The 22,580-nt window shown below is 40.3% G+C and overlaps 1 protein-coding gene across 1 annotated transcript in view; it reads right to left on the bottom strand.

Moving 5' to 3' along the window:
• LOC149467545 (uncharacterized) overlaps window positions 1–22,117 on the bottom strand; it is a 49,593-nt gene extending 27,476 nt beyond the window's left edge. The window contains exons 1-8 of the mRNA XM_089671568.1: window positions 22,053–22,117; window positions 21,825–21,931; window positions 20,937–20,996; window positions 18,403–18,459; window positions 10,142–10,192; window positions 8,507–8,575; window positions 6,048–6,092; window positions 5,712–5,756 (exon numbers count right to left, since the gene is read on the bottom strand). Coding sequence (XP_089527694.1) covers window positions 5,712–5,756; window positions 6,048–6,092; window positions 8,507–8,575; window positions 10,142–10,192; window positions 18,403–18,459; window positions 20,937–20,996; window positions 21,825–21,931; window positions 22,053–22,101 — 483 coding nt within the window. The 5' untranslated portion in view covers window positions 22,102–22,117. The remainder of the gene's footprint in view (window positions 1–5,711; window positions 5,757–6,047; window positions 6,093–8,506; window positions 8,576–10,141; window positions 10,193–18,402; window positions 18,460–20,936; window positions 20,997–21,824; window positions 21,932–22,052) is intronic.
• Between the last annotated feature and the right edge of the window lie 463 nt (window positions 22,118–22,580).

Raw genomic sequence — 22,580 nt, 5'->3', positions numbered from 1 at the left:
CAGTATAACATCAGCATTGTAATAGCAATACAAACAATAGTTATTTTTGGGAGTCCAGTATAAGATTACCTAAAATGTCTCCTTAGATGTTGTGAGTGCTACCCCCCCCCCTCAGCGAAAGAGAGAAAGACACACCTTCACAGCTGTGGACATCCCCAGGAATGACAATTGGTCTCTGCATTCACCCAGACACATCAAGCAGCCGCAGCCTCTCTCGGATCCCACCTGGTCCCCATGCCGCATATGTCCCTTCTTCCAGGGGGCAGTGCTGCCCCATAAAAAATGCTGCCCAAGGCAAATGCCTTGTTTGCCTTGTGGTAAATACACCCCTGCATGTAGCAGTTATTCCTGTACTGACTGCACCTCCTCCCCTAAGCTCCTCTGTAATTCAGAATGAAGGCTCTGTGAAATGTGTGAGACAGCCATACCTACTCACAGGACATAGTGAATATATGTCACAGAACTCAAGGAAGTAAATGTGTTGGGATCTTCACATGCAAGGTGAAAATTAATACACGATTTTACATTTTGACCAGAGATACTGTACAGTCTAAATTTAAATAAGCACAAATGGCAGTAGATGTTCTGGACCAGGGGTCTCCAAACTTTGTGTCAGTGGGATGAATAGTGCTCCATCATTGGTGTCAGAGGGAGGAATAGTGCCCCATCCTTGGTATTAGTTGGACGTATAGTACCTAATTGTTTATATCAGTGGAAGGAATTGTGCCCCATCATTGGTGTTAGTGGTAGGAAAAATCCCCATAGTTGGTGCCAGTGGAAGAAATGGTGCCTCTTTGTTGGTATCATTGGGATGAATAGTACCCCGAGGACCGGAAAGAAGCAAGCAAAGGGCTGCATTTGGCCCATGAGCCACAGTTTGGAGACTACTGTTCTAGACTTATTGGAGAGAAGAAAAAGCATTTGAGACAAAATTTCACTCAACTTTGTCTCAAATGTAGCACAGCCAACCAGCTTCTAAATTCCATTTACCTAAGCTGTGAATGATAAAAATGTATTGGTTGCATCAGACAAGCTGAGGTAAAACTTGTCTCAGACACTTTTTATTCATTCCCTTTGTAACAGTGCTCAGCCTTGTCACTGTGTTAGAAGGATTAAATGGTATCTAGGTGTCTTCCCTTATAAGTGGTGTCACTACTAATACTTACACCCGGGTGACATCCGCCAGAGGAGTGACACCGGTCGGCAGGGGCACTGCTAACATCGCACCAGTGACTGATCCACGTCTCTCTGTCCCCGCCTGTCTCCCTGTCTCATACAGCAGAGTGGACCGACCGAAGCCACGTGCCCTCCTCGGTTGTTTTACATGTACACAGGAGAAGGAACACCGCTGTGAATGTCCCATGCTGATCCGTTTGTACAAAGTTTATTATATTGTAGAGGGACAGAGTGACTGGGATGGGGGGCAAGTTAAAAAAGATGGTGGAGTGATTGTGTGTGTGTGGTGGGTTAGATATGTACTGGGGGAGGGGGGAATACTTTGGGAGGGGAGAGGATTTATGATAGAAGTGAGGGCTGGATTTGAAATCTGACTCCTCACAAAAAGCACAAGCCCTCTCTGCTCCCAAGGTGCTCCCCCCAGCACATATCCAACCCTCCACCTCCCTACTAGCACAAGTGGAGAGGGTGTCTGTACTGATCGAGGGGGTCTGTACTAAAAGGAGGGGAGTCTATACTGAAGGAGGGGGGGTCTGTACTGAGGGAGGGGGACTGTATTGAGGGATGGGGATCTATACTAAAGGAGGGGGGTCTGTACTGAGGGAGGGGGACTGTACTGAGGGATGGGGATCTATATTGCAGGAGGGGGTTCTGTACTGAAGGAAGGTGATCCATACTTAGTGAAGAGGGAGGTCTGTACTGAGGGAAGGGGAAATGTACTGAAGGAGGGGGGTCTATACTTTGTGTAGAAGGGGTCTGTACTGAGGGAGGAGGGTCTATACTTAAGGTGGTCTGTACTGAGGGAGGGGGTCTGTAATGAGGGAGTATAGTCTGTACTGAGGGAGGGGGGGTTTGTACTGAAGGAGGGGGATCTATACTGAGGGAGGGAGTCTATACTTAGTTTAGTGAGGGGGTCTGTACTGAGGGAAGGGGATCTATATTTAGTGGAGTGGGTGGGTCTGTACTGAGTGAGGGGGTCAATACGTAATGGAGAAGGGGGTCTGTACTGAGGGATCTATTTCTGTATTGAGGGAGGAGTGTCTATATTTAGTGGAGAGGGGTCTGTGCTGAGGGAGGGTGGTCTGTAGTGAGGGGGGACTATACTTGGTAGGGGGGGGTGACACCATGTTTTACCGCACCAGGTGACACCAACTCTAGTGAAAACACTGTTCTTTATGCTGGTTGAGGGGCTATGGAATATCTGTTCTAAGTGGAGAAAACAGTTTTTTTTCTCCAGGATTGGTAAGACCTGTCCTGAATCTGCATCTGAGGCCTGATTTACATGAGTGCAGGCCAAGCATTTTCTATGGCATGGCAGCCCATTCATTTCAATGGGCTGCAGTGCCATGTGAACAGCAGAAAAAAGGCACATGCACCTTTTTAAAAATGTGGTTGCAGGGAAACTGCATGGTTTCTTTCCAACCTGTGGTTTCTGCATCCACGATCAGACTGCAGGGCGAGATGCGTGGGGGCGCCATTCAGAATGAATGGCAGCCCGGTGCGTCTCGCAAGAGCAGAGTGATTCGGGAGCCAGTGGTTGCGGGTGTGGGAATCACATCGATTCCTGCACCTGCAACCAGCCCACAGTGTGTGGGCTAGTATTAACCTAGCCTTACAGAAAAGCAGCATCCTGATGGTGCAGGTGTGCACAACCATTTTACTCAAGGGGCTGTGATTCTGGGCTCCTTTCCCATAGATACACGCTGCTGTTGGAGCAGTGTATGCATGTGTGAGCAGATTGTTTGTTCCTTGCATCAAGGAGAGGCCATCTGACCAAGCCATTGCACAAGAGGTATTGAGAGATGGTGTGTCACTGGGCAGGAGCCTGTGCAGACCAGCTGGGCATTTCATTTGTCACAAAGCTGACTGAGACAGTGTGGTGAGTCTGTTCAGAAACAGGCTCAGGGACTACGAAGTCTGGATAGCCAAGAAGCTAGACATTTTTTGTTCTGATGCTGAAAACTCCTGTAAAGGTAAACCTGTGAACTATTTTGAACTTCTCTTTTAGCTAGTTCCTCTTTTTGGAAGTATATAGAGCAATGGGTTATGCATTAGTTGATGGCTGCGGTAGCAATGATCAGCTTCTGCCTGTTTTGTTCAGCTGGCTCCTGGCTGTAAAATAAAAATGATCCAGCAGCTGTACAGCCAATGATCACTTTCACAGTGCAGGTGGTGCGGTCCTCCCCCTGACAACCCTCTCCTGCGTGGTTCCCGGGCTCTCCCACTCTCAATCTTCTCTGCCCAGAATGAAACCGGAAGTGCTGATGATTTTTGTCACTTACAGTTTCAGACCCATCATTCTGATACAGCCAGAGTAGCTACTAACCAAGCAGATCTCTGCTCGGTTAGAAGATTTGGTGGACAGGGGAGACTTTGAAATCTGTTGCTTTTCATGATATCACAAGGGCATTCGAATTTAAGACTTGGCATGTTTGATATCTATTTACTCAACACAACCTTATCTTTTACATTTTATCAAAAATTGTGTAGCGCCCTCTAGGTTTATCTAGATAGGCATAGTTTTTTTTTAGTCAGATGCTGGGTAGCTGCTTGGGATGAGTCAGCCTGGGAGTGAGGCAATAAGTTCACTTCAGGACAAGTTGGAATGCTCTACAGGTCGGGGCTTCTGGAGCCCTCCCACCCTTCCAGAAACTTAGAGAACTTTCTGGAAGAGGGGTGGAGGAGGGGAGGAAGCACAGATTGGCATGTTTGAGGGAACTTGGCCAACCCCTAGGCAGGAGGCTGGGCATGGTGATCAAGAACAATCCTTAAATGTGGCAGAGCCTGGGAACAGTGGGCAGTGTTGGGAGGCAGAAGGACTGAGAGGAAGGCTAGAGTGTGGAGCTTGGGAGGGGGCCCAAGGGACGAGAGCCTACCTACAGGCTGGTTGCTGGACAGAAGGATGTCCCCTGTCCCACCATCTCCTAGGAAGGACAGCCAGTCATATGGGAAGGTGACAAGCCAGCAAAAGGCCTGAAAGCAGCTTCAACCCACAAAGCTAACAGGACAGGACAGTGTGAGTACCTCTACACTCCCTGGGCTAGATAAAGTGAGAGGGAAGTCAGGTGCAAAACCCAACTAGTTCTCATCCAGGATTGATTAATTGTAAGCTCTTGGAATCCCTTGCCCTGAGGGGAATACTCTCAGTGCAGCTGGGTGAAGAGGAGGATTCATCTGGGGTTTGAAGAGGTACACCAAGGGGACTTTAGTGTTCCTTAACAGAACAGAGACAGTTGCTATCTTTGGTTTTACATCTTTTTGTACAGGTCGCTAAGAAGGTTGTCTTCAAGCTTTGCAGTTCTTGGGGCATCTCATATATCCCTAGACCCCATCCAAGTTGTCAACCCCCTTTATAAAAAAACAACTAAAAACTAGCTCAAGCACTGTTTTACTGACTCTGTGCATGCGGAGATGTGAAGAAAATATGTGTTGCCTGGCCATGCAAAGCTTAGTGGGGCTCAAACCTCAGAGGCCCCTGAGGGGGTAGTGCTACATTTGGGTAATATATGGGTAATACAATTCAGTTTATTATACTTTGTCCTGAAAATATGTGTTTGATAAACAGTTGGGCACATATTGTGCAATGTAAAAAATTGACTATGATATTTTTATTCTACAAGGCATCTGCTTTCAGAAAATATGTAATATTCTGGGGGTTTTATAATTTTATGGCCAAAAATGCTGATATTCACATGTGTACAAAATATGAAAAAAATACAATAGAGAAGACGTGGTTAAATTAAAGTGGGCCACAGGCCCTGAAGTACTTCCCTGGCTAATCTAAACATGATGGAATGCACTACATGAAATCCCCCCCCCCAATATCACACCCTATTATGACACTAGTCATACAGTAAAACACGTAATTCACACAGTACACATTTCACTGGTTACAATGGCATGCTAAAGTCAAGTCTAAAACGTTGTCAACTGACAAATGATTAGTAATTGCATTTATCCAGTGTTGGGATGCAGACAACCCTAGCACACCTCACTTTGATCAGCAACAGCTAAACTGTAATGCCTGGTCACTAATCTGCTACTGTTTTGTAGCTGTCACTGTCATCACTTTGTTCTGTCCCTGTGTACATTTTCTCAAACCGTTGACTGACAGCACTGGGAAAATCAAAAGAGCCCTGACTGGTTCCATGTGCTGCTCTCCCTCTCTTCCAGTGTGAGTGCCGCAGAAAATCAGGATGGATTCAGGAATGTTACTAGTAGGATGTGAAAAACATTTCACAAATGTTATTGAGTGCATAGTTTTGGACTAAATAGCGTTTGTTATATCTGCCTGGAGTTCAGCTTGAAAATAGCAAAAATATTTATTATTATATTTATCATTCAGTGGGATAAATCTATAAAAGTCTCTTCAGTAACAATTGTAGGCATTCTGGCATCAGAGCAGCCAAAAAGATTCAAAAATGAAATCATACATTCTCTATTCTAAGCTTCATGATATAGTCTATGCTTTTCTACCATTTCTAATTTACTGACAATAATTTGTATATTTATATATATGTAATAAAAAAACATACCAAAAGGTAATTCTTGAAACAGCCTGATCCCAAAAGTGTCGCTACCTATTGAAAGATATTATTTTTAATTAGCATATATGTATTGGTAATTAATTAATACATTATGTAAATCTTCAAATAATATAGTAAACAGAGACATGCATAGGTAAAATTAAAATTTTTGTTATAGTTACCTGTAATTCAATACAATAATGTACCAAAGAAGCTTAATTCACTGAGCATTGCATAAGAAAATATTGTATTGTATTTAACCAATTGGTTATTGAATTTAACCAATTGTATTGGTATTTAACAAAATAAAATGCTTTAATTGTCAATATACAATTTTGACTTTACCAAACAAAGAGCATCATCAGCACCAGCAGGAATTCCCAGGGCTGCCTAAAAAAACAACAAAAGCACAAACATGATTATAGTAAAGTGCCAAATTATTCCTCACTGTGCACAGTAATATTTCTATTGACTTTGTACCCCCAAACCCCCATACCTCACTCTTTCCATGTATATGCCAGCTAAATGACTCACATAATCATCACTTTCAGCTTTACTTTCTTCAGAGAGGTACTCTTTATAATGGAAGACGAGGAAACTGAGAGGTTTGATTTACTAACAGAATAGAGACTGTTCACTTTGCAAATTGAATGTTCATTTAGCTTAGCAAACTATGTGAAGGATCTTCCAATGGGGGCACAAGTTCTGGTGACCTTGGTGACAACCAAGGATTCTCTAACTTTGAAGGGATTTATACTTACTTCCTGTTTTAGCTGAGGGACAGGAAATTAAGGGAAATCCCCCCCAAGCTGACAGAGATGGCAAAAAAAGAAAAACTGACAGGGGTTATTACACCCCTTTACTCTATCCAAAATGAAAAAATTGCCTTTATGTCTACTTAAAAAAGCTTTACTATATGCATTAGGCCAAGTCAACTATCATTTTCCAAAGTGAAGAGTCTTTATTCCTTTAGTAAATCAACCCCCATGTGTGCACTGCTAAAACATTTAACTAAAATCATCATTCATTCAATCCATTTCCTTTGAGCCCAAGAGCACAGCCCAGAACAACACCCACCTGTCTTTACACAAGGTGGAACAACCTCAGATTTTATTATATTATAAGGGAGCGATGCAGAGGCAGCCAGAATTGGGATAACTTTATAACTAATACTTAATTATTTTTTATATGTTCCCGTCCAATAGCACAAGTTTAAAAATATTTAAACACTGCTGGTTAACTTTTTAAGTGCCTCTTCTTTGCTTAAAACCCCTTACATGCTCTTCCTGTTTTGTGGTATTTAAGAGGGGGGTGTGAAGTAATGTTTAACCTGTACTGTGTTTGCATTTCTTCATTATCAAGTTTTCATCATTAGCAAATTAGATCCGAACACTGTCTGCCCTAACAAAGGTTAGAAATTTAAAATTGCACCTGCTGAGCAAGCCTGTGGTGGTTGCGGAGGTGATCAGTGCTGACCTGCAGCAGGTGACCTTAGCATGCTTTGGAAGTTGGAGGGAAGATTGTTTTACTGATGGGTAGCCGGACCTAGGGATGGCTCATACTATCCTATGTGGGAGCTTACAGACTCAGATACACATTTGATGCTTCTGCTTTAGAGAGTCAATACACTCTGTTTAAGCTTGTTTAATGGAGCACGTTGTGGTGAATTATGTGAAGAGGTATTGCAATCTATGGATGAAGATTCTCACTGTCTTATCACTTTGCCATTTCAGGACCTTTTATAATTTAACACGGTATTCTATGGGCTCACTTTTAAGATATGCTTTTGGTGTTGATTATTTTGTTGAATTAGCGCAGCGCTTTTATTTAAATTTGTATCAATTAGTATCAATTGGTGTTCTGGCAGCTTCACAATTTTGTGAGTGCAATTCAAAAAATTTTTGTTTATTTAATATAAATTATTGAAATGTGATGCATATGTTTTGGGCCTAAATTTTGCAGTTCTGGTCTCCTGAAAAACTTATATTTGCTGAGAACAAAACTTAATTACATGTCTTAATACTATGGGATTGATTTACTAAAACTGGAGAGTGCAAAATCTAGTGCAGCTCTCCAAAGAAACCAATCAGCTTCCTTTTTTTAATTGAGCAAGCTGAAGTTAGAAGCTGATTAGCTACCATGAACAGTTGCACCAGATTTTGCACTCTCCAGATTTAGTAAATCAGCCCCTATATGTCTTTGTTATTCCTCTCCTATTTTGTCCATGTACCTACTAACTCCATTTTATAGAAGCATTTAATAGCTCATATTATGTTGATCAATGAGCTTATTTAGTTAAAGAAGAGGTATGAGTATTCATAACATAGTTACACTGGTCCAGCTTGGAAAATAAAAAGCTTTTTCTGAATGATGCCTGTGCCTATTGGCCGTCCTTCGAGGTTCATATTTCAGCAGGGCAGCCACATGGCATGAGTCCTTGAAGCAAGTGGAGATTACTGGAGTACTGGTGTCTAATTTAGTGATTTCCAGCTTCCGGGGGCTTTGGCCAGGTATGGTATATACATAGTTACATTGGTCCAAGCTGTATAAAATACCCATAAATCGAATTTATCTTTAGGGAATACAAAGAAAATGATGACATGCAAAATGGCAACTGCACAGCTAATTTCAGATGATCACAACTGATCACATATGAATTGGTTGTGTTGTGTTGCCCTTTTCATGGTCATTCTTAAACATAAATCTGCTGCAAGTAGTTCTTTTCCTCCCCCTTTGCCTGGTTCAATATCTTTAGTCCAGCTGGGATTAGCAAACAGAACTGAATCTAGTACATGAAAACTTACCACAAGGCAATAAACAAGTGGACCCACTGATTCACATGTGGTTTCGGCAACTTCCCTCAAAAGGTCGTCCTATGAAAACAGTGCAACAGAATTAGGTATGTGTGAATGTCAAAGATTTAAATAAATACCTTTAAGGTGTAGCTTTACAGATTACAAAAAATTATGTGGAACAAACAAGCAGAGCCATACAAAGCAATGTGCTTACAGTGAAGCACACACACAGTCCAAGTAGTGAAACAGCACACAGTTAACCCTTTGATCACTCCAGATGTTAACCCCTTCATGCCCAGTGCCATTACTACAGTGTCAGTGCTTTTTGTTAGCACTGATCACTATATTTGGGATGTCAGTGACACCAAGTCAGTTCCCCCTAGTGTCAGAATGCCCACCGCAGTCCCACTATAAGTCGCTGATCGCTGCCATTACTAGTAAAAAAAAAATGTAGAAATTATTCCTGTATATATCACCATATGTAAACGCTATAACTATAATGTAAACCAATTAATTTACACTTATTGGGATTTTTTTTGCAAAGACAAGCAGCAGAATACATTTTGGCCTAAATTTATGACGAAAGTTGATTTTTAAAATTTTTTTACTGCACATGTTTAATAGCAAAAAGTCAAAAATTTGGAGGGCAAGTGGTTAATCACTTTATTGCTGTCACAAGGAATGTAAACATCCCCTGTGACAGCAATAGACATGCAAAATGTATTTTTTATGGAGGGATCTGGGGTCTGTAATACCCCAAATCCCTCCTCTGCACTTGAAAGCATGCAAAACACCCAGATTGGTATTTTTGAATGCTTATACATTTTTACAATTGGCCCATAAAGATTTTATGTAAACCAGAAATTATGTCAGATCATTGCTTCCGGCTTACTATAATGGAGAGCCAATCAAAGCCGATGCTGGCTTTGTTCGGCTGGCTGGTAGCTTAGGACTCCTCCCGAGACAGCCGTGAAAGGCTGTTGTACAAGCAATTGCACAGCTAGTTAGCCACTCCGATTGCTTGTACAAAAGTTCCAAGAGTGGCCCCAAAAAATGGTATCAGAGTGATGCCTGCAGCTGTAGAAATTATTTCAGTATTACCATCGAAATTCCAGCAATGTATGGATACGTTGCTGGTCCAGAAGTGAATAATATATAAAATCTTTTGTACCACTGTTTTGTTATATTTTATGTAAGAATGCAGCTATTTTTTTAAAGTGTTATCAATCTGTAGAAAAAAGGTTGCCATCATTTTTTTCATATAAGTGCAAAAAGAAAAACAGTAATCATGAGTATTCACCTTTCTTTGTTCTGAAATCTGTAAATCATTAATTTTTGCACTTAGTACATCACTTAATTGCTCATTGAACTGCTTTAATGGGTTGATCTTTGCCATGGTGCAAAGGATATGTACTTTGAATACCAAACCATGAGGCAGTGTGTTTAAAAATCACGATTTTGCCTTGTGCGTGATTGGAGGATTGAAGTGACTACCACTTTAAGTGATCTTTCTCTAATTCATTATTGAATCAGCCCCACTGGTTATGATAGGTTTGCTGCTACATGTGGTGTGAGCTAAAAAACATTGCATACATTATATTTAAATTATATTTACAAAATATAGGTAGATGGAGAGAGACTTACAATCTTTGTACCAGGACCAAGAATTAATTCAAGATCACAGCCTATCTTCCCCTGCAAAGAGATGAGAAGTCCATTATTAGAGTTTAAAAGATATCTATGGTCACAGTTAGAGATGAGCGAAGAAATGAAAAATTCGATTCGGCTGATTCGGCGAATTCCAGTGTGAAATTCGATTCGATGCGAATTTCTCCGCTACGAAGATGACTTATTTAAAGGGTTTCTAGGCTTCAGAGAGCCTTTAAATTAGTGCAGAACACTGTACCTTTAATTTAAATGCCCTTGGAGATGAGGAAGGAGAAGGAGAAGGATGAGAAGAAGGAGAAGGAGAAGGATGAGAAGAAGGAGAAGGATGAGAAGAAGAAGGATGAGAAGAAAGAGAAGAAGGAGAAGGATGAGAAGAAGGAGAAGGATGAGAAGAAGGAGAAGGATGAGAAGAAGGAGAAGGAGAAGGATGAGAAGAAGGAGAAGGAGAAGGATGAGAAGAAGGAGAAGGATGAGAAAAAGGAGAAGGAGAAGGATGAGAAGAAGGAGAAGGATGAGAAGAAGGAGAAGGATGAGAAGAAGGAGAAGGATGAGAAGAAGGAGAAGGAAGAGAAGAAGGAGAAGGAGAAGGATGAGAAGAAGGAGAAGGATGAGAAGAAGGAGAAGGATGAGAAGAAGGAGAAGGAGAAGGATGAGAAGAAGGAGAAGGATGAGAAGAAGGAGAAGGATGAGAAGAAGAAGGATGAGAAGAAGAAGGATGAGAAGAAGGAGAAGGAGAAGGATGAGAAGAAGAAGGATGAGAAGAAGGAGAAGGATGAGAAGAAGGAGAATGATGAGAAGAAGGAGAAGGATGAGAAGAAGGAGAAGGATGAGAAGAAGGAGAAGGATGAGAAGAAGAAGGATGAGAAGGAGAAGGAGAAGGATGAGAAGAAGAAGAATGAGAAGAAGGAGAAGGAGAAGGATGAGAAGAAGGAGAAGGATGAGAAGAAGGAGAAGGAGAAGGATGAGAAGAAGGAGAAGGAGAAGGATGAGAAGAAGGAGAAGGATGAGAAGAAGGAGAAGGATGAGAAGAAGGAGAAGGATGAGAAGAAGAAGGATGAGAAGAAGGAGAAGGATGAGAAGAAGAAGGATGAGAAGAAGGAGAAGGAGAAGGATGAGAAGAAGGAGAAGGATGAGAAGAAGGAGAAGGATGAGAAGAAGGAGAAGGAGAAGGATGAGAAGAAGGAGAAGGAGAAGGATGAGAAGAAGGAGAAGGATGAGAAGAAGGAGAAGGATGAGAAGAAGGAGAAGGAGAAGGATGAGAAGAAGGAGAAGGATGAGAAGAAGGAGAAGGATGAGAAGAAGGAGAAGGAGAAGGATGAGAAGAAAAAGGATGAGAAGAAGGAGAAGGAGAAGGATGAGAAGAAGGAGAAGGATGAGAAGGAGAAGGAGAAGGATGAGAAGAAGGAGAAGGAGAAGGATGAGAAGAAGGAGAAGGATGAGAAGAAGGAGAAGGATGAGAAGAAGGAGAAGGAGAAGCAGAAGAAGAAGGATGAGAAGAAGGAGAAGGAGAAGGATGAGAAGAAGGAGAAGGAGAAGGATGAGAAGAAGGAGAAGGATGAGAAGAAGGATGAGCAGAAGGAGAAGGATGAGAAGAGGGAGAAGGATGAGAAGAAGGAGAAGGATGAGAAGAAGGATGAGAAGAAGGAGAAGGATGAGAAGAAGGACAGTTCTGTGACAGTTTCTGTCTATTTCTGACAGTTCTGGGACATTCACTCCATACAGCGGTTTCAACCGCTGTATGGAGGGAATGTCATAGAACTGTCAGAAATAGACTATTAATGACAGTTCTGGGACTGTCCTTCCATGCAGCGGTTGAAACATTGTATGTATTTGTTTCCATAAATGGATTCATTTATGGAAACAAATACATACAATGTTTCAACCGCTGCATGGAAGGACAGTCCCAGAACTGTCATTAATAGTCTATTTCTGACAGTTCCATGACATTCCCTCCATACAGCGGTTAAAACAGCTGTATGGAGTGAATGTCCCAGAACTGTCATAAATAGTCTATTTCTGATAGATCTGGGACATTCACTCCATACAGCTGTTTTAACCGCTGTATGGAGGGAATGTCATGGAACTGTCAGAAATAGACTATTAATGACAGTTCTGGGACTGTCCTTCCATACAGCGGTTGAAACATTGTATGTATTTGTTTCCATAAATGGATCCATTTATGGAAACAAATACATACAATGTTTCAACCGCTGTATGGAAGGACAGTCCCTGAACTGTCATTAATAGTCTATTTCTGACAGTTCCATGACATTCCCTCCATACAGCGGTTAAAACAGCTGTATGGAGTGAATGTCCCAGAACTGTCATAAATAGTCTATTTCTGATAGATCTGGGACATTCACTCCATACAGCTTTTTTAACCGCTGTATGGAGGGAATGTCATGGAACTGTCAGAAATAGACTATTAATGACAGTTCTGGGACTGTCCTTCCATACAGCGGTTGAAACATTGTATGTATTTGTTTCCATAAATGGATCCATTTATGGAAACAAATACATACAATGTTTCAACCGCTGTATGGAAGGACAGTCCCTGAACTGTCATTAATAGTCTATTTCTGACAGTTCCATGACATTCCCTCCATACAGCGGTTAAAACAGCTGTATGGAGTGAATGTCCCAGAACTGTCATAAATAGTCTATTTCTGATAGATCTGGGACATTCACTCCATACAGCTGTTTTAACCGCTGTATGGAGGGAATGTCATGGAACTGTCAGAAATAGACTATTAATGACAGTTCTGGGACTGTCCTTCCATACAGCGGTTGAAACATTGTATGTATTTGTTTCCATAAATGGATCCATTTATGGAAACAAATACATACAATGTTTCAACCGCTGTATGGAAGGACAGTTCCTGAACTGTCATTAATAGTCTATTTCTGACAGTTCCATGACATTCCCTCCATACAGCGGTTAAAACAGCTGTATGGAGTGAATGTCCCACAACTGTCATAAATAGTCTATTTCTGATAGATCTGGGACATTCACTCCATACAGCTGTTTTAACCGCTGTATGGAGGGAATGTCATGGAACTGTCAGAAATAGACTATTAATGACAGTTCTGGGACTGTCCTTCCATACAGCGGTTGAAACATTGTATGTATTTGTTTCCATAAATGGATCCATTTATGGAAACAAATACATACAATGTTTCAACCGCTGCATTGAAGGACAGTCCCAGAACTGTCATTAATAGTCTATTTCTGACAGTTCCATGACATTCCCTCCATACAGCGGTTAAAACAGCTGTATGGAGTGAATGTCCCAGAACTGTCATAAATAGTCTATTTCTGACAGATCTGGGACATTCACTCCATACAGCTGTTTTAACCGCTGTATGGAGGGAATGTCATGGAACTGTCAGAAATAGACTATTAATGACAGTTCTGGGACTGTCCTTCCATACAGCGGTTGAAACATTGTATGTATTTGTTTCCATAAATGGATCCATTTATGGAAACAAATACATACAATGTTTCAACCGCTGCATTGAAGGACAGTCCCAGAACTGTCATTAATAGTCTATTTCTGACAGTTCCATGACATTCCCTCCATACAGCGGTTAAAACAGCTGTATGGAGTGAATGTCCCAGAACTGTCATAAATAGTCTATTTCTGACAGATCTGGGACATTCACTCCATACAGCTGTTTTAACCGCTGTATGGAGGGAATGTCATGGAACTGTCAGAAATAGACTATTAATGACAGTTCTGGGACTGTCCTTCCATGCAGCGGTTGAAACATTGTATGTATTTGTTTCCATAAATGGATCCATTTATGGAAACAAATACATACAATGTTTCAACCGCTGCATTGAAGGACAGTCCCAGAACTGTCATTAATAGTCTATTTCTGACAGTTCCATGACATTCCCTCCATACAGCGGTTAAAACAGCTGTATGGAGTGAATGTCCCAGAACTGTCATAAATAGTCTATTTCTGATAGATCTGGGACATTCACTCCATACAGCTGTTTTAACCGCTGTATGGAGGGAATGTCATGGAACTGTCAGAAATAGACTATTAATGACAGTTCTGGGACTGTCCTTCCATACAGCGGTTGAAACATTGTATGTATTTGTTTCCATAAATGGATCCATTTATGGAAACAAATACATACAATGTTTCAACCGCTGTATGGAAGGACAGTCCCTGAACTGTCATTAATAGTCTATTTCTGACAGTTCCATGACATTCCCTCCATACAGCGGTTAAAACAGCTGTATGGAGTGAATGTCCCAGAACTGTCATAAATAGTCTATTTCTGATAGATCTGGGACATTCACTCCATACAGCTGTTTTAACCGCTGTATGGAGGGAATGTCATGGAACTGTCAGAAATAGACTATTAATGACAGTTCTGGGACTGTCCTTCCATACAGCGGTTGAAACATTGTATGTATTTGTTTCCATAAATGCATCCATTTATGGAAACAAATACATACAATGTTTCAACCGCTGTATGGAAGGACAGTCCCTGAACTGTCATTAATAGTCTATTTCTGACAGTTCCATGACATTCCCTCCATACAGCGGTTAAAACAGCTGTATGGAGTGAATGTCCCACAACTGTCATAAATAGTCTATTTCTGATAGATCTGGGACATTCACTCCATACAGCTGTTTTAATCGCTGTATGGAGGGAATGTCATGGAACTGTCAGAAATAGACTATTAATGACAGTTCTGGGACTGTCCTTCCATACAGCGGTTGAAACATTGTATGTATTTGTTTCCATAAATGGATCCATTTATGGAAACAAATACATACAATGTTTCAACCGCTGCATTGAAGGACAGTCCCAGAACTGTCATTAATAGTCTATTTCTGACAGTTCCATGACATTCCCTCCATACAGCGGTTAAAACAGCTGTATGGAGTGAATGTCCCAGAACTGTCATAAATAGTCTATTTCTGACAGATCTGGGACATTCACTCCATACAGCTGTTTTAACCGCTGTATGGAGGGAATGTCATGGAACTGTCAGAAATAGACTATTAATGACAGTTCTGGGACTGTCCTTCCATGCAGCGGTTGAAACATTGTATGTATTTGTTTCCATAAATGGATCCATTTTTTTTCCGGTTTGGAATTATTCTTATTTTCATCCTACTTCTTCTTCTTCTTCTTCATCCTCATCCTCATCCTCTTCTTCTTCTGAGGATGAGGATGAGGATGAAGAAGAAGAAGAAGAAGTAGGATGAAAATAAGATTAATTCCAAGCCGGCAAAAAGTGTATGTGCAGAGCTCCTCTAAGTGTATCTGCAGAGCTCCTCTAAGTGTATCTGCAGAATAGAGGAACTCTGCACATACACTTTTTGCCGGCTTGGAATTATTCTTCTTTTCATCCTACTTCTTCTTCTTCTTCTTCATCCTCATCCTCATCCTCAGAAGAAGAGGATGAGGATGAAGAAGAAGAAGAAGAAGAAGTATAATGAAAAGAAGAATAATTCCATGCCGGAAAAAAGTGTATGTGCAGAGTTCCTCTATTTCTGACAGTTCTCTCACAGCTTCTTCACATGTACAGCGGTTGAAACATCTGTATCCTAAATGGAAACTAATAGATACAAATTGTATCTATTAGTTTCCATTTAGGATACAGATGTTTCAACCGCTGTACATGTGAAGAAGCTGTGAGAGAACTGTCAGAAATAGAGGAACTCTGCACATACACTTTTTGCCGGCTTGGAATTATTCTTCTTTTCATCCTACTTCTTCTTCTTCTTCTTCTTCTTCTTCTTCTTCTTCTTCTTCTTCTTCTTCTTCCTCATCCTCATCCTCATCCTCTTCTTCTGAGGATGAAGAAGAAGTAGAATGAAAAGAAGAATAATTCCAAGCCGGCAAAAAGTGTATGTGCAGAGTTCCTCTATTTCTGACAGTTCTCTCACAACTTCTTCACATGTACAGTGGTTGAAACATCTGTATCCTAAATGTAAACTAATAGATACAATGTTTCAACCGCTAAACATGTGTTCCTTCTGTCAGAGAACTGTCAGAAATAGCGGAGCTCACTGCAGGGACACTTTTGCCGGCTGATCGGGAAATGTTCGATTCGCGCACCCGAAGTAGGCAAAATTTCGGTTTCGACACGAATCGAATATTTCCTGAAATTCGACTCGAATTCCGGTTCGCCTAGTTCGATTCGCTCATCTCTAGTCACAGTATACTCTTTTATTTTATAGAATTTTATAGAATTGTAATAACAATGGAAACAATGGATATTTTTGAAAATATAGGCGTAATTGAAAAATCACCCTTCATGTTATGAGTGCTGCCAGTCTGCTGACTGTCTCTTTATACAGCTTCCTGGATTCCCTGCATGCTTTGCAGCTTCTCTTCTGCTGTTTACTTTCAATCCATAAGGACTACATATCCCATGATACCTTGCTGCCTGCAAGTAGTTATGCTTGTACTGACTCCGCCTCCTGAAACTCCTCCTCTCAGCATCTCTGTAGTTCAGAAGGCAGGCTCTGTGAAATGTGTCACACAGCAGTGCTACTCACGGGGCATAGTGAATATGTGTCACAGATTTCAAGGAAGTAAATGTCTGAGAATCTAAAAAAGGTAAGTTTACAGGATTGGTCAGACTAATAGTAGGAATACAGGAGTTCGCCTCCTTGCTCCCAGCCTGAGTTCGGACAGTGAAGGAGCAACAGAAGACTGATGAGATCATTCCTCTCTTCCCTCTTTCTGTCAGTATGCCCCTTATAAGTGCACATGTTCATGCAGAATATGGAAATAGCCCTACTGCTGTGCCTCTCTTTCCCGGGTTAGATCTTCCCTTCAAAGGCTTGGCTTATACCAATTCAAATTCAAGTACACTAATCAATTTTTCTTAATTTATATTACAAAATGGATTTGACGTTATTCTTTTAAAGAAAATTTTTTTTAATTAATTAGTGTTTTCTTAATGGCTGCCAGGAGTGCAGGGCAAAGCAACAGGTTTACTTAATTTTCTCCCTGTCAAGCAGCTTTTTTCTTTTTCTTCACCACAATTCTACTTCCAGAATGAAGAGCGTAAGCCACAACTAAGTGTAATCAATTTCCAACCCATTTTTGTCTATTGGTTTACTAGAAATGATTAATTCATTGTGATCGATGGCTGGTTTATATCTACCACATTGCCTTAAAATTGCCTGCTGTATGACCAGCGTATTACCACCAAGAGTGCATACGACAGTCACCTTTTATTCACATAGTTTAAATCTATTTAACCTCCCTGGCGGTATGATTATTTCAGATTTTTGGTGCTGAAAGCGGTACCATTATTTTGCATGGAAATTTGGCGTTTTATATTGTAGGCCTGTAATTTTTAGGAATAACTCACTGAAATCTGTCCGAACAAGAGTCTAGTAAACATCCCAGGTATGTTAAAATTTGAAACGCAAAATCATAAATTATAATTTAATAAATAATCATAAAAAATAAAAATATAATAATAATAAATTTAATTCAATAATATAATCAAACCAAAAACACTGACATTTGAAATATAGCGCCAAGTTCACACATCACTGATCTTAGTCGCAAAATCTTTTTCACTGTCTGATGATGAATTTCCCCACAAATCATTATCACTCAATTCTGCAAGTGGTTCTAATTTACTATCGCTGTTCTCTAGCTGGTCTAAAACCGCTTTTGACCTAAAGGGATGCTTTTTGGACGCCATGGACATTTCTCAGTTTCCAGGCAGAAAGAACAGTAAAAATGCAGGCAGGGCACAGGACAAAGCACTCGGGACAAAATGTATGTGAAATGGTTTGATACAGTAATATATTACTATGTGATTTTAGTGATTTTAGTGAATGTCACTTTTTGTCATTTTCAAATTTCCCGCCAGTTCCCTCCCCGTACGTCCCGACACTCGCAGGGGAAGGAACCCAGATGACAGATGTCGGCATCCGCCAGATTACATTGCCGGGGACACTGCAGGGGGGACATCGCGGGAGCACAGGACAAGGTAAGTAATCGAGGGATCCCGGAGCAGCGCCACATGGTAAGCCCGAGTGTAGATCGGGGTTAACGCTTGTGGTACTGAAACTTTACCCCGAGCTACACTCGGGAATACCGCCAGGGAGGTTAATTAGAAACAAAGTTCTCTTGAATATAATAAATAATTTCCTATTTTCCTACTGGCAATAAAAGCGAAAAAATATCTATTCTTAAACAGGTAATTTATACATAAAGTATTAAAATGAGTATTCCATACCACTGATTTTATGAGCTTTCCAGCCAGTTCTTTAAAACGCATAGATGGGCCACCTTTCTAAAATATGACACAGAGACAAATGTAATAAAAGAGAAGTGCATATAAATAATGTTATTGATCATAGAATACACAGCACACACATTGTATAAAATGATTTTTGTCAGATACCTAAGTAAGAATATTTTAGAGAAAGTTACAGTTATTGTAACAACCGATTGCATCATACAGACGTTCTTATTAAGCCCTGGTTCACACCAAATGCAGCTTTGAAATTGTGCTACTTCATGTGCGGCTTGCCGAAATCTGTTCGACTTCATGCACAGATGTCAAAGCAAGTCACACAGGAAATAGCAAAAAATAGCACAGGAACCTTTTTTCAAAGTCAGTGCAAATTGGAGTCACACCCATTTGAACGGTTCCATAACCAGCAATAGGGTGCCACTTGTCATGCGACTTTGTTCTGTCAAGTCTCTGGACAAGTCCCACCAGTTTGAACCGGGGCTTAAAATTAAATCTGTTAAAGACCTCCTCAACAGACCAATAACATTTTTGAGGAATGCCTTTAGAAAGATGACGGCTGTTTTTTGTGTACCTGTCTGCTAGTATTTTCTGTAGCAAGGTCCACTAGACAATCATGGCAAATGAAAGAGAAAGTGTCTTCACAACAAGTCTTTCATGATGATGAAACATCCAATCAGATCTGTTGCAAGTTATTAAGAAAGGAAGCAGTGCTTGCCAAGAATAAATGAAAACATTAGAGACATTCAAAGGAATTAAAAACTGCCAACAATTTTATGGCGGTAGTCCCCTTTAGAACTTCCTGCACCTAAATCAGGCAAGCATTTGCACCATTGTTGGCAACATTACTGACACTTGTGGCAAATTCAGGTAGTTCTTACTACTGCCACTTTAGGAACTGGTCTCTATAGCAGCAGCAAATTATTAAAGAATTACAGCCAGTTACCAGATTACAAAACTGGTTGTAACTAAAACCAACTCTGAGATGGTGTACAGAGGTATGCCGGTACTCAGAACGGGCCATGCCTGTGCTGGGAAGCTGTCATGACAGCTTCCCACACAGTACAGAATCACAAGCCTTATGTAGAATTCCCTGAGCGAAAGTTAAATGTAAATGGGGATACAGGTAATGCTATTACACAAATATGAGCAATGTCCATATTTTGGAAATTACTTGGGTGGATAGAGCCTGTTGGGGAACTGAGAGACTAGTCAAGAGACTAGTTCCCCACCAGGTTCTCTTTACATTTGATTGACAGTACATAGCAGTGGGCAGATTCAAAAGCTGCTATTGGACTGAAAATTGGCTAAGGGTATGCCCACTGCTGTATGCTGTCAATCAAAAGTAAAGTAGACCTGATGGTCTACTCTCTCAGTCTCTACTAATGATTGTGAGCCAGTAGGACCGGCTCCTGATCATGTGACCACTTTGACAGCCAGTCACAGTGGTCATGTGATTGGCTGGTCCTTTCCACCCCCCAGGCGTAAAGATCCTGTTCAAGGGATGCCAGGGCAGAGAAAGGGTTAAAAAAACATGTACACAAATAAGTGGGTGGTGGTATTAAACATTAGCTGTTCAAAGGGGAATAATAATAAAGCACTGAATATGATGACCTTTTCCAAATATTCACTATATCTCTAGATCAGGAAGTAGAGGGAAATCTCCCCAATGGGACACAGACATAAAGGAAACATATTTGTAAATTACAAATAGTATGATAGATTTTGAAATAATTTATCCTTATTTATATTTAATTAATCTACTTTTTAGCTATTTTAGTTTACTCTCCGGCAGGTAAAAGGATAATCCTAACTCAGCTGAGGACACTGGAAGTTATTTTTTTCTCAGAAGTAATAATTAAGTTACCTCTTGTGTACATAACTCACATACTGGCTTCATTTGTTGTCTTCACTTGGCACTATCTGTATTGTAGAAATTGCTTCATGTGTTAAATAATCTAATTTTTGTATACCTACAGTACTGTAGATAACTGGAGTTGAATGGAACTAACTAGTACTAGGTATACCATGATCTGGGTAAATGAGAACCTTCACAGACATTATTTTGTATAGTAGTGCTTTCATAAACAGTGCTATTTAAGGCTCGGTTCACACTGCCATGACTCAGGATCCACCTTGTGAAACTCTAAGCCGCATGACACCTGAAATCCCATGTTAGTCAATGAGAGCTGTCTTAATTAACACTACTGAAGTTGCTCCGACTTTAGAAAAGGTTCCTGTACTACTTCAAGGCAACTTCTATCCGACTTGTGTCCATAGACTTTAATGGAAGTCGCCTCATCAATATTGATGTGATTTGGATCCGACATTACAGGAAGATTACCCAGGCATTCCCTGAAAGTTGCTTCAAAGTCGCATCAAAGTCACATCAATCGCATCAAAGTAGTGCTCAAGTCGCCTAGCAAAGTCACACGACTTTTAGGTCGCAGTAGTGTGAACCGAGACTAGCTAAGGGCCTGTTTTGAACACCTTGTTAAAGTCATAATAAGGTTTACCTTACAAGATTTTAATTCACAGAGAAATTCACCAGCATCTTTCAAAAGGTCTGCAGATAGCTGAAAAGGAATAACATGTTAGAGATGAATATATCCTACACTATTAATAAAGAATGCATTATAACAGTACAGGGTAAAGTTTGCTTGATAAGAAGAACCTTTGAAATAAATGGGGCTGACTTAGTAAAGCTATAGAGACTATTAGCATCACTTACCTTAGTAAAAATTACACTGTGTTGTTCACTTCGGTGAACCAATTATGTGCAAGTAAGAGTTCATGTTTTATTTCCTTTGCACATGATTGGGTATTGAACATAAACACAACTACCATGCGTTATGCAGACTATACAAGGATCGAAATTCAGCCAGTTGAGAATGGATCGGCCGAATTTTGATCCATGTACAGAGTGGATGTACAACCTCTCTATTGGAAAATTGCTGCTCAAACCACTATAGCTGGCAGTGCTGATCAGTATATTCTGACAGAGGGAAAGTCTCCTCACTGTCAGAATACAATAACTCAGCGGGAGGATTCCCCCATCCACATTGAATGTTTGGAGGAGGAAATCAAGTCATTCTTTTTCTTTCAACCAGAAGAAAAATGAATGATCTATATGGGCTCCTTTGGGTTAACAGCCTCTATTTTTTGTAAAGCTTTCATAAAAAAGAGTTCAAGTTACTTGCAAAATTAAAATAAAAAATACAATATATATGTGATATGGTAGCATTTAGAAGTGTTTGAGCAGTTCTACTGGATTTCACTTACCCAAACAAAGCTTGACACAGATTCCTTATGAACTATATTCAAATAATGCTTAATGACAAATGAAGCAAATACGTAAAAACTTTATTGTATCATGTTTATTTTCATGGTAATTACTACTTTACCTTCAATGCGTCTGCTAGACAATTTGGGGAGGTGGGATTTGGAGTTAGAGGGTTTTTTGTAGGATTATCGGTAGGGGAAGGTGTTGGACAGTCTTCATCGCCACTAGCTATAATGAAACAATGATAAAAAAACAGACACAGTTTAATACTGCATAAAGACCCCATATAAATATCCACATTTTTGCAGTGATATAAGACAGATCTTGTCTATTGATTGATAGTACTTACCCTGATAGAAGCTGAGACCGAACAGCGCAAAAAGTAGGAGGATTTTCATTGTGCTGATTGGTAAGTTCTACTCAGTGAGTGATTATCTGTACATCTCAGTTCCTCTTTTATACTCGTTAAAGTCAGTGACATCAATAAACACGTGATATAGTGCCACACGCACTGGCACATGTTCAAGACACCAAAAAGCTTTCATGTTGATGAAACATCCAATCAAATCTATTGGCAGCAGCTAAGAAAACAAGCTGTGATTGCCAAGAATAAATGCAAACACGTGAAATTGTTTTAACTCTGTTTCCTATCATCTCAACCTTTTGAACATTATTGCTTTTTGTACTACTATTTTCTGTATTTTATGCGTTATATCAAACATTGGGGGTTTTAATTACCAGGCCAAACCATTCATCTTGGAACTTTCCTCTTTGATTCAACCTGGCATGATTTCTAAATTTTTTGAGGAATCTACTTTGAGTTTTAAAGCAGAATTAAGGTAAAAACTTTTTTTTTCCTTTTAGGGAGGATTATGAC

The sequence above is a fragment of the Staurois parvus genome, unplaced genomic scaffold (genome assembly GCF_062004578.1).
Source record: "Staurois parvus isolate SC_StPar_1 unplaced genomic scaffold, SC_StPar_1.0 ptg000106l, whole genome shotgun sequence".
Taxonomy (NCBI): Eukaryota; Metazoa; Chordata; class Amphibia; order Anura; family Ranidae; genus Staurois; species Staurois parvus.
Note: the sequence above shows the minus strand (reverse complement) of the source record. Positions and strands in the feature narration are given on the sequence as shown.